Below are 12,504 nucleotides of genomic sequence, written 5' to 3'. Positions count from 1 at the left end.
TTAACTAGATCCTACCATAGAAAATTTAAACAAAATCATCTTACCTTTTCACAACAGTATGAATGTACTGGCCAATAAGATCAGCCTGACTTAATGAAATTTAAAAAATTGACATTAAAAATTTGACACCAAAATTTCAATATGTTTATTCTGCAATCAATTTAAAATGCGAAATTTATTCTCCAATACTAATAATTAAATCAAGAATATGATGGACAGAGACCCAGACGTGTTATCTGATACTGGTACAAATTGTAATTTGGCGGCATCATGTGACACAAATTTATCAGAAAATAATCAAGCAAGACTAGAGTCACTCGAGAAAAAAGCTGTTCACCTAAGGTTAATAAATTTGATCGATTTCTTACGGATGTTTTAAATACCTAAGCAGTTACTCTATTCTAGAAACGATCTCTTTCTCTCAATATAGCCATAAATTTTAAATATTACAATATCGACATTTGCCAAATCAGCTAAGCCATGCCGCCGTGCACGATTTATGTATTTCGTATTTGAAATTGGTGTTGATGATGGTACCTACTAATTAAGTAGATATGCAGTGGCGTAGCTAGACGGTCTGGGGGGTCGGAGGGCGGTCTCGCGGTTTGAGGGTCTTCAAGCCTCGAAATGTTTGAACTATTTACTTTCTTTCAATTAAAATCTGTCATTTTATATGTGATGTGCCAGGCGTCATAGGGCATCGCAAAATATATGTTGCTTTGTTGTATTACAGATTAGTGCTTGAGAAAGATTTCAAAGCCGCTGATATAAAATGGAGTATGTTCGTCTCGGCCGCTTTTAGCTTTCGCTATGAAAGCTGTCTTAGACCGTTTCCTCCTGCTTTCATGAAAAATGGGATAAAGGATATGGATGAATTAGTAAATTTGAAAAAGCGTTTACATAATGTATTTAATTTACGTCTTGATGAGTTTGATTTATTCGTGTACTAATTTGTATTTCAGTTAAGTGTGATAACCGACGTCCCAGCGTTGGACCTGGTTCTCCAACATCTGGATAACCTGGAGAACTTGTCTGCTTACAGCGACATAATAGACTTACTGTTTTATGTCCTCGTGCGATTAAAGGAGCCTTGCCTCAAGGCTTTGCCTTTGGAAACGGTAATTATCTAAGTCTCAAGCGGTTAAACCGGTGGATTTTAAATGTACAATCGCTTCAAAATACCTAAGTAAACGCAACGCACGTATTCAGATAAGTATTTTAGATAGTCTTGGTTCCAGATGCATCTGTTCTATTTTTGACTATTTAGGGCCGGAGCAGATATTTACTTTTCCGAAAAGGTTCCATCGGATTATATTCGCGGTATTTCCTTTATTTCGTTCCTTTCCTTTCACACTAATAAGTAATTCCCCTTTTTCTGTTCTGCCAAAAGAAATACTGCGAATAACGGTATTACATCGCCTAAAAAGTTTGAAAACCTTATCGAAAATACAAACTGAGACATGGATGCACAGAAAACCTGAAAAAGAGACCAGCGCTGGGAATCGAACCCAGGTCCTCAGCAATCCGTGCTCCACCGCTGGACAGGAGTCTAGACACAATTATTATATTAATTATATTAATAATATAATAATTATTATTATATTAATTAATTAATTAAGTAATATTATTTAATTAATTAAGTACCGAATCCGGTCACCACGTTACAGGCCCAGCCTAGTGTGGACCTTGCGTAAATACTTATAGGAGGCTGCGGTATCGCTTAACTTCAAAGGCGTCGGCCTACTGTAGGGAAAACTTGTTATACTGTGGTTCTTACAGTGTGGAGGTAGAGGAACACGCATATTTTGCATACAGCTATCATAAAGTCGCGGGTGAGCAAAGATTATTTTAGTTCATTGATATGGACCTCCGCAAAGTAACGCCTGATTCAATAAATTAATATATCTGATGCAATAAAAATGTTTTAAAAGTTTCAGTGTTGCTGGCTAGTGACAGTCGGGGGTTTTTCCAACTTTTTGTTGGTTAGATTAGGTTAGGATTAGTTGTAATTTTATTTTTGTTTGTTCTGTCAATGTCGCAAATAAATGTATTTTCTTTTCTTTCTTTCATTCGCGCTTTTGATGTTCGAATGCTCTGCGTTGATTATTTTTTAATGACCTAAGGGGCTGTTTCACTATCCATTGATTAGTATTAACTGACGGTTAAATGTGATGCCGTCTCCGTCTATTCGAACAAAACAAATAGAGACGGCATCACATTTAACCGTCAGTTAACACTAATCAATGGATGGTGAAACAGCCCCTAAGTCTGCTATTTTACAGCATGATGCAATCCTATCCTGCGTCCGCTGCTCTCAAGCTACTCCCAAACCTCAGTACATATTCCAAGTAGCCAGCTCCTACAAGTCACACTCGGAAATGAAATGGAAGGAACTGGCAAAGAATCATCACGTGTTCTACGCCTACCATGGGAACCGCTTGGAGAATTTTTACACAATATTGAACTTTGGTTTGCAACAACATTTGAATAAAGTAAGTAAACTATTAGCCTTCGACTTTTTACCCGACTGCGAAGAAGGAGGGTTATGTGTTTGACGCGTATGTATGTAAGTATGTCTATTCCTATGTCCTCTCGTAACTACTCAACGGCTGAACCAATTTTGATAAATGATACGTCATTGGATTCGTCTTAATAACCCGAGTGACACTGGATACATGAAATAAGCCAAATAGTAAGTTTCAGTTTTCATTAAAACCTATCCAGTGGGCTATCAAATTAAAGCTAATAATTAGCCCATTCTAAAAATATATGGGTTATAACCGTTTTAATATACCATTTTCATAGAAAAGTGTGAAATAAAACAATAAATTTTAATATAAAAAAACCAGACTGCCTTAAAAATACTAAAAATAAAAAGATGAAAACAAGTCTGGCCAATTGGTCATTGGTTTTGGTCAATGAAACATCTTATGAAGGGTAACTTCCCAATTTCCTTAAAAAGGAAACTCATGGATATATGCGTACTAGTTACCAACTCTCACCTACGGTGCTCAAACTTGGTCCTTGACAGAAGCTCTAAAGTTCAAAATCGGGGTTTGCCAGCGAGCCATGGAGCGCAGCATGCTAGGTTTAAAACTCGTCGATCGGATCCGGAACACCGCCCTGCGCTCCATGACCCAAATCACCGATGTAGGTCGATCGGCGTCTAAGCTGAAGTAGGACTGGGCTGGCCATGTTTGCTGCATGCCAGACGAGTTTTGGGCCAAGATAACTACCGAGTGGATGCCCACCAACTCGAAAAGGCGACCTGGCAGACCTAGACGGCGATGGCGAGATGAACTGGACTTCTTCTTGAAGGACTGGCCCTTGTATGCAGGGGACAGAGAGCAGTGGAAGTATTGGGGGTAGGCCTTTGCTCAGCAGTGGGACAGAATAGGCTAACAATGATAATAATAATAAGTCTGGTTGGCTAGAACTTTGTTGAGTAGCTAATTAAAGTTCAACAGTCGGGCGGGACCCATTTAAATCGTGACGCTCAAAAATTCTTACATAATGGGTTCCGACTGTTGAACTTTAAGTTAGCTACTCAACAAAGTTCTAGCCAACCAGACTGGTTTTCTTCTTTTTATTTTTAGTATTTTTTAAGGCAGTCGGGTTTTTTGATTTTTAAATTTATTGTTTTATTAGTCTTGTGCCTTACTTTCATGGTGGTTAATACATATGTGCAATATTTGGTGCCACAGGATAACGCCCCAGCCCTGTCCTTGATTAAGAGTAGGTACTTAGTGCGAGGTTCGCCGCCAAAATTTGCGCTTCAATTCAAACTCGATTTATTTGCCACCTGATCTTCCGCTACCCTACCGAGGGCGTTCTACCATTTGAAAGCGATAAAAGTCGCCTATTTATTGGTACACAAGTACAGCTTGGCGAAAAGGAGTAGAAATTAATACCAACCTAGAGATATTGATACTTTCAAGCACACATTTAATCTTCTCCTTTGTATTGATTGATTAAATTAATGATTTAATTTAAGAATAGGTCATGCACTTTTGCAGCTAACAGGGCATAGTAGGTAGGGTAGGTATGATAGGTATTAGCGTACATATCTGTATGTTTATAATATGCTTAATAAATTCTTCTTAAATTCATAATACTAATGAAAATATTCAGTTAGTTCTGTATGTATATATTTTTTATTATTCAATACGTTTTTTGCTGTTGTACAGACTGGTGGATTTTAATCAGACAGTTCTTCTAAATAATAAGAATTGAACTTTTTGCCTGATAGCACACAGTCAAAATAGTCGAGTTCCTTTTTTGGACGTCCTTTTCGGTGCTTTCCAGGCGTTGAAAATACTGCGTTGTTTTGTTCGCCTTCTCGTACAATTCTCCTTACAGTACTTAGAGATTTACCTGACTGAATAAATATCAAGAACAGTTAATTATAATTTCCAGTTAGTACAGTTATAATAGTTACGTGTTAACTACGATTTACAACACATTTACCCCCTTATTCATAAAACTTAACAAGCCTATGTTAACTAACAAATGCTTTGTCCCTTTCTAACAAATACAAATGTCGAAGTGACAGATAAGGACAAACGAATTTTAGCGGCATTTTAACAAAAATAGGTTTGATTGTCGTTAATGAATAAGGGGGTTACTCTATAAAAATATATCGTGAGCCGCAAGTACCAACCACGTTCACGTAATATTTTTAACCGACTTCAAAAAAAGGAGGAGGTTATCAATTCGGTTGTATTTTTTTTTTTTTTTTTAATGTTGGTTACCTCAGAACTCCGTCATTTATGAACCGATTTGAATTTTTTTTTTGAGTTCGTCTAGGAATGCTTTCAATTAGGTCCCATAAGCAGCAAATTAGGATCTGATGATCGGATCTTAAGGAAATCGAGGGAACTCTTCAAATATTGTAGGGACACCTATGGTAATTTGGATATATTTAGCAGTAACTCGTGCATTTGCTCTTGCAAATCATAATTTGGTGAAATGGAACTGATGATGAAGACCAGATTTGACCAACGGAACTACTACTATCAATAACAAGTATTTCACGGGTTAAATTTAAATTATCATGATTAATATACTTACCTAGATAAGCGACTAAGAAGAAGCTTTAAGTTAATGATTCTTTCGAACTGATCTGATGCTGAAGCCAGAAGGTAGGCGACGGAACTCTGTTATGAAACAACGTAACTAAGTCGTGTTTGGGCTTAATGGAATAGTTGTGAGATGTTCTTTGGCTACGAATCACTAAAAAGTGAGAAATAAAAAAAAAAATAACAAAAAATTAAAACCGACTACAAAAAAATAACAAAAAATGGAACCGACTACAAAACCCTTGAAAATATTTTTCTAGGTAAGTAGGTACGTACTAGCTCGAAGTCGGTGACTCAGCACGAGCCAGCAGGAGTGGGACAATTCTCAATAGTCGTCTACCTCACCTACATATACTATGGGTTTCAATCCCTCCTGCTGGGTCGTGCTGAGTCACCGACTTCGAGCTAGTACGTACCTACTTACCTAGAAAAATATTTTCAAGGGTTTTGTAGTCGGTTCCATTTTTTGTTATTTTTTTATTTTTTTGTAGTCGGTTTTAATTTTTTGTTAAATTTTTTTTTTATTGACAACATAAACCTAACCGTAAAAACATATATAACCTTTTAGAAAAAAAATAACAAAAAAGTAAAACAGACTCCAACAAAATAAAAAAATGGTCAAGTGCGAGTCGGACTCGTACATGAAGGGTTCCGTAAACAGTACAGTAAAAGTTTTTCTTAAAATTCTTCTAATAAAAGTTCTTTTTGCTGACTGTACTTTATGCCCCTGGCTACCAAAGTACTGGTCAAGACGACAAACGAGTCCGAACCCAAACTCGATGTGGTCGTGTCGTTTATCACAGAGTTCCTATGGTCACCCGCTAGCTTTATCATCAGATCAATTCCATGTTATAATAATATAACTTGGCGAGTGCCACTCCGTATTGTTCTGTTCATCGTTTACCACAGTAATGATAATTTTTAACTGCCGATAATTTCACTATCATTTTAAAATACGGAAACAATCCGACACCGTTGACAGCATAGATACTTAGTTTGATACTGACAAAATAAACAGTGTTGTAAGAGCAAAACAATAATTAGTTGCGTTTCTACTCTTTTTTGCCAACCTGTAGGTATGTACCTACAAATCAAATTAAAGTTTCGACTTCGTGCAAGATTATTAGAGCTGTAATTCAATTTAGCCCTTTTTTTTGTTTCTCTGGAATGTTGTTTAAGAGTAATGAATTCAAAAAATCGGTCACCTGGTCTTTAATAGAATACAATGGTTGGCAACGGGGTATACCTGTCTTCGGAGTTGGCTGTAAGCCTGCCATACAGCCACGGCGGCTTCGGTTGGGGCGCCAGCTGCATCGGCGGCCACCTCTCCTGCGTCGCACTCTGCGAGGTCATCGACGCCCCCGATGGCATCAACTACCACAGACCTATTGTTCCTAACGAAGGTACTTAAGTAACTTATTCAAAGATTGAACGTTAACGAGGCACTAGCCGTAAAGTTACATGTCATGACTATAGACCTGTTAGATGTCCTTCTTGCCTAGAAATTGACTCAAAGATGTAATGCAGTAAGTAAATTCATTTTTTGAACTTATCCTGACATACTTTGTTGAAGTTTAATCATAAATTGAATGTATGGAATGGAAACCCCAAATGTACCTACTTAGTTATATGAGTTAGCCCTACGAGTAGGTACATATCCATGCCTTATATTGTACAGCATTATTTGAGCTTGAAACGCTAATTTAAGTAGTGTTGCATTTGGTCCACACGAACGAACAAACAGTGGCGGCGTAAAGGGGGGCGGAGGCGGAGGGGGCGGTCCGCCCCGGGTGCCAAGTACTAAGGGGTGACAACGACAGACAACTCACTCTTACTCCTGAGAAGGCGCACAAAATCTCCCTCTTTAAAGACATAGTACCTGGGCGAACGAGCTTTGCTCGGGCTAAAATTCGATAATAACCCAACAAACATTTTAGTCGTATTTGTGTAAGTTATGCGACTCATAATGCTATAAACATCATTTAGAAGTAAATTTAGCGTGTAATATGACTATGGGTCTCTTATCATTATACAACTTGTAGTCGTATATAGAAATCGTATAAACTTCTATACGACTGTTTTATATCACCAATACACAACTTTTAGTCGTATAACTAGTGCTGTCGTCTTAATAACGTCTATATGACTTTTACACCGGTATTTATCGTATTAGAGCCGCGAAAACTACTATTACGTGACGATCGTGTAAGAGTAATATATTGCACTCTTATAAAATTTAGAGTCAATTTGTAGTCGTATATAGACATCGTATAGACTTCTATACGACCGTTTATATGACTGTTACACAACTTTTAGTTGTATAACTAGTGCTGTCGTCGTAATAACGTCTATATGACTTTTACACCGGTATTTATCGTATTAGAGCCGCGAAAACTACTATTACGTGAGGATCGCATAAGAGTAATATATTGCACTCTTATAAAATGTTGAGTCGAATTTTAGTCGTATATTGACATCGTATAGACTTCTATGCGACGTTTTATATGACATTTACACAACTTTTAGCGGTATAACCGGAGATGTTGGCTTAGTAAAGTCTATACGACTTTAACACCAACATTTATTGTGTTATAGTCATAAGAACTACTTTTACGTGACGATCGTGTAAAAGTCATAAATTGCACTCTTATACGATTCTAAGTTAATTTGTAGTCCAATATGAACATCGCATAAACTTCTATACGACTGTTTTACATGACTATTATACAACTTTTAGTGGTATAACCAGTTGTCATCTTGATAACGTCTATACGTCTTTTACACTAACATTTGTCGTATTAGATTCCCGAGGACTACTATTTTTACGTGACGACCGTATAAAAGTGATAAATTAGGTACACTTTTTTAAGATTATAAGCCTATTTGAACACTTTTATGCTACTATTTATTACGTATATAACTTTAGTGACACAGCTTTTCTTTGTAACGTTGATAATAATATTTGAAATTTATAAAAATTTCACCTAACCCTAATTTCGTTAAAATGGCTGACAAAAGAAAAGTTCACAGAATGCAAAGTCATTTAGATATTGTATTACGGTTGTACCTTAAACCCTAAGACGTTTAAAGGTAATTATTAAAACGTTCATTAAAAACATTGAAAAGAATATAGCTTAATTTACAAAATTTATAAGGCGCGTTCATTATATTGAGAAGACTAGGGCATATTACTCGATAGCGTTAATTTCCCAACAGATAAATGTACTTACTTAGTCGTACGTGAGTTTCGAAGATGTCACAAGAAGATAACTAAAATATAAAAATGGCTGTTCTACTTTGCTATGATTAAAGTAATTGTCCGTCGCAGTTTTTAAGTTTGAATTTACTACATTTATCTGATAACTTTACAACAGAACCCCATATTAAAGTCACGATAAACACTTTTATTCGATAAAATGCGGTAAAACAGCGGTAATAAACACCATAACTCCATGAACATTGGTCATGACACCATGTCTCACGATTTCTATACGACCACTACACGACTGATACAGTGACTTATAGGACTGCTACGTGACTATATTACGACATAGATTCGTATAAAATGGGCCTTTTCTCGGTCATATCGATGTGATAACGACGTGTTTACGACCAGCTTATACAACCAAAAGTCAAAATTGGCACGTTGTGGCCACCTGTAAAATGTTTGTTGGGAAGCGTTTTCCCTGAGATAAGACCAAGCTAGAGCGATTTGTCATCGCCGAAAACCCCCACACACCAACAGCAGGGACATTACCCATTGCGAGGCTCCGGGTAGCAGGTCTTTGCGAGGCCCTTAGTCCTTCGTGAAAAGTACCTAACTATGTGATGCGAAAGTAGGTCTGGTTGTTTGGTTCTATCTATATAAGTAATACTTTAAAAAATACCTACAACATATTTAGTTTCATGTTACCCTTAGCGGGCCCCCGACACCGACGACGCTTAGATAAAAAAATATTACTAGATACTTTATACTAAATTACTTAGGCTAATTTTGCGGGAAATCAGCATAGTCCCCGCGGGATAGAGATAAACGAATTCTTCGCAGATGAAGTCGCGGGCAACAGCTAGGTAGCGCATAATTATTATTTACTTTTTAATTGTCTTTTCAAGCAGCGTTTTTTTCAGGCGTTTTTATTTTTATTTTTGCTGGCGTTTTTTAAGTCGGGGGTTTTTTAAATTTTAAATTTAAGTTTTTATAAGTATGTTTAGTTGTGTTGAATGAAACACCCTAATTGATTGTATAGAAGTAGAAGAAGAAATTTATTTACAGGAAAATTGTATAAGTATATAAAAAATAAACAAAGCGCAACTAGTGCGAGGTTCGCAGAGGATATAAAAGGGCCGTCGGATCGCCACGCTCTCGCTAAGTGAGCGAGAGGATGCGTGAGCTACGCACGCAAGCAACGCTTGGCTCCCACGATTTCGATAAAATTTGCTATGTAGGGGTTTTCGGGGATGACAAATCGATCTATCTTGCTCTTATCTCTGGAAACACGCTTATTATCGAGTTTAAGCCCGAGCAAAGCTCGGTCGCCCAGGCACTAACTATTAAGGTCTGTGTTTGGTAGTAAGTGATAAAAATAGGTGAGTTTTTTTCACTAGTTGTAGATATGTAATTAAAATGTCCGTAATCTCTACAATTCGAAACTACGAGATCCAGGGATGTTGCTCACATAACGTCCAGGTGTTTCGGTAGAAAAAGCCTTGGCAGACTTAAATTTTCGGAAATAAGGGTTTCATACCTATCGAATAACTAAAACTACGGAGTTTCGATCCCTGGTTTACTGACCAAAAACATTGAAAATAAGCTCTAAAATAAGCCCTTTCAAGGAAAAGGTTGATTACCCAGTCACCCCATAGGTATACGTGGCATAAATTCAAGTTCCGCCGCGCGCGGCAGACTATCAAATTCGGACTTAGCATCAGTTTTATGGGAAACCATTGTGCGTTCCACCGCTATATCAAGTAGGCCCGAAATTTTGCAGTCCGCTCTCCGTCTACTACTCTTGTACCTAACAACGAGTACTTACCCTACGCCGCCACTGCGAAAAAAACATTTGTAATTCTCTATAAGGGTATCTATTAATACATAATACCTACATAGTTAGCTTTCTAAACTTTACCTAGATCAAGTCGATTGTGTAAGTAAGTAGAAAGTAGAATATAAGTCTTACGTATTAAATCTGCTAAGGTTTGTGTACAGGGTTTTCGGGCGACAGCGCTCACGAAGACGATAAAAAAAAAGTGAAGGCAGAAGAACATCTGCCGACATCACACTACATTGTGACCAATTGCGACTTGGTGAGAGTCCGCTATATCCTCGTGTATGCCAAGCAACCTGCTTCCATGAGATTCCCTACAACAAGTGTTAATCGAAATGGTAAAGCTATTTCATTATTATTGTTACGTTCCTGGGGTGGGTTCGTGATTGAAAAGCACATTTAACACCGATGAATAAGAGTAGGATTTATTTTCACACTGTTACTTAACTTTACAAAACACTTAAAAACAGTTCACAGTAATTTCGCCATATACTTAAATGTACTTCAGAGGCCCATAAGGGGTCCTGAAAACGCCTGAAAACGGGTTTTCAGGTTATGGCGTCATCGGATAGAGGGTGGCCTGAAACGGACTGAAAACATGTTTCAGGCGCCTGAAAACAACGGCAACTTGGGTGAAATTTTGATAAACTAATATGTGATAGAGCATCCTCTGAAACGGCCTGAAACCGTATTGCAGCCTACTGAAAACGCCTTCAATGGGTCGAAAAACACGATTAAAGTTTCCACCTAACCCACCGCCGTAACATTATTATTAGGTAGTGCCTACGCCGTAGGTATACTTGAACTAATAATTGCTTGTAATTATTACAAAATTTATCATAAATTGTTTACTTAAGTATTTTTTAGAATGCGCGATAGCCAAACAATTGTAAATTTGAGTTTTTCAACTGTAACATAATTTATGTTCTCTATATTTAATTTTTGTTGTTTCTTTCCACATACACAGAATAAGTAATAGTAATAGTACAAGTACAGAAGCTTCTCTGCCGTACATAAGTGACGTTTAGGCATATGCATCGTGCCTACTTTATGCTTCTCTGTCTATCGCATAACTTGTGTTCACTCGCAAGCGGCACGTGTAGTAGGTTTATCTTTTTGTTTTACAGTAAAAGTACAACTAAACATGAAGTAAACAAACCCTGACATAACGAAAATAAAACACACTTTTTGAATAAATTTTCCTTAAGTACCTCATTTAATTTTAATGAGCAAAGATGAATTCACAACCTTTTGTCCACCCAAATCACGCTATCACAGAAATTTCGTATTATAAATTAATACGTTATAGGTTTCATTTTTGTCACAATGTCGCGATGAAATTTCAAAATTTCAAAAAGAGCCAAAAAAGTTGCAGACGCTAGGTGGCGCTGATGTCGTGCACAGAGCCAATATGAACACTAAGTACTTAATTGAAATTTGGTATGCAAATATAATTTGGGTAACAATGCAAGTAAAGTCGACAAAACAAGCATGTACCTACCTATATATAGATGACATTCTTACCAAAAAGTTAATTTAATATTTTTTTAATTTACGTTTCTTTCCAGGTGGGCTGTGCCAATGGCTGTCTAGGCATAAACTGTTTTCAATACTTCTTGGATATGGATTAATGTTAGCAACTATAGGTTTTGCTAATAATCAGCCGATGCATTACTATTACAAAATATTGCTGAAGAAATTGGACCTCGCCTACAGTGGTGTTCAAGTGTAATACTTTAAGACGTGATTTGGTATTATATAATGGTGTTATCGTTATTTCGATTTGTTAATAAATTTACTGTTCTTATTTTATTAGTTCACAAAATTAGTTATATTATAAGTCAAAGTTGTTACCTACTGTCCAGACCATTGCTGTCTCATTGTTTTTAGTCAGAATGGCACTGATAAACAGGTAGATATTAAATAATATCTACATCCTGTTACCACCGCACACATTTATAACCCCTCCATTTTCTTAGGAAATTTGAATTTTCCGGTTTTCAATAAAGCCTCTGCCACTTTTTTTGGCCTCATTTTTATCTTTATAGATGGAGAGGTACAAGTGGCTGACACTTTAGTCATTTTTAGGGTTCTGTACCTCAAAAGGAAAAACGGAACCCTTATAGGATCACTTTTTGTCCGTCTGTCTGTCTGTATGTCTGTCGAGACCCTTTTACTCGGGAACGCGTGGAGGTATCAAGCTGAAATTTATATGAAATACTGAGGTCTACTGTCTCTTGGAGCTGTGATAAAATGAAACTTCTAAGCCAACGCAATCAAAAGATGCAGCCGTTTATGCTGCAAATTTCCGCAAATTCTCGGAACTCGCAAGGGAATCAAAACCTACAAGGTACTTCCCGTGAACTCAGAATCTTGAAATT

General features: G+C 37.0%; 1 protein-coding gene across 1 annotated transcript; it reads left to right on the top strand.

Annotated features, from left to right (window-relative positions):
* Positions 1–95: 95 nt before the first annotated feature.
* Positions 96–11,930, top strand: Parp16 (Poly(ADP-ribose) polymerase 16). The gene is made up of 7 exons (XM_074101814.1): positions 96–342; positions 734–878; positions 963–1,118; positions 2,283–2,492; positions 6,298–6,481; positions 10,285–10,461; positions 11,692–11,930. The coding sequence occupies exons 1-7, from the start codon at positions 209–211 to the stop codon at positions 11,853–11,855; spliced, it is 1,170 nt and encodes a 389-aa protein (XP_073957915.1). The 5' UTR covers positions 96–208; the 3' UTR covers positions 11,856–11,930.
* The last annotated feature ends 574 nt before the right edge of the window (positions 11,931–12,504 follow it).

Source organism: Choristoneura fumiferana, chromosome 18 (genome assembly GCF_025370935.1).
Source record: "Choristoneura fumiferana chromosome 18, NRCan_CFum_1, whole genome shotgun sequence".
NCBI lineage: Eukaryota > Metazoa > Arthropoda > Insecta > Lepidoptera > Tortricidae > Choristoneura > Choristoneura fumiferana.
This window is presented reverse-complemented; position numbering and strand designations above follow the sequence as displayed.

Bases quoted from the DNA above. Each gene is read 5' to 3' on its own strand.
- Parp16 (XM_074101814.1), top strand. From the start codon at position 209: ATGATGGACAGAGACCCAGACGTGTTATCTGATACTGGTACAAATTGT. The intron at 2,493-6,297 runs GTAAGTAAACTA...GGTCTTTAATAG, and splicing joins TGCAACAACATTTGAATAAA to AATACAATGGTTGGCAACGG. The intron at 10,462-11,691 runs GTAAAGCTATTT...GTTTCTTTCCAG, and splicing joins AACAAGTGTTAATCGAAATG to GTGGGCTGTGCCAATGGCTG.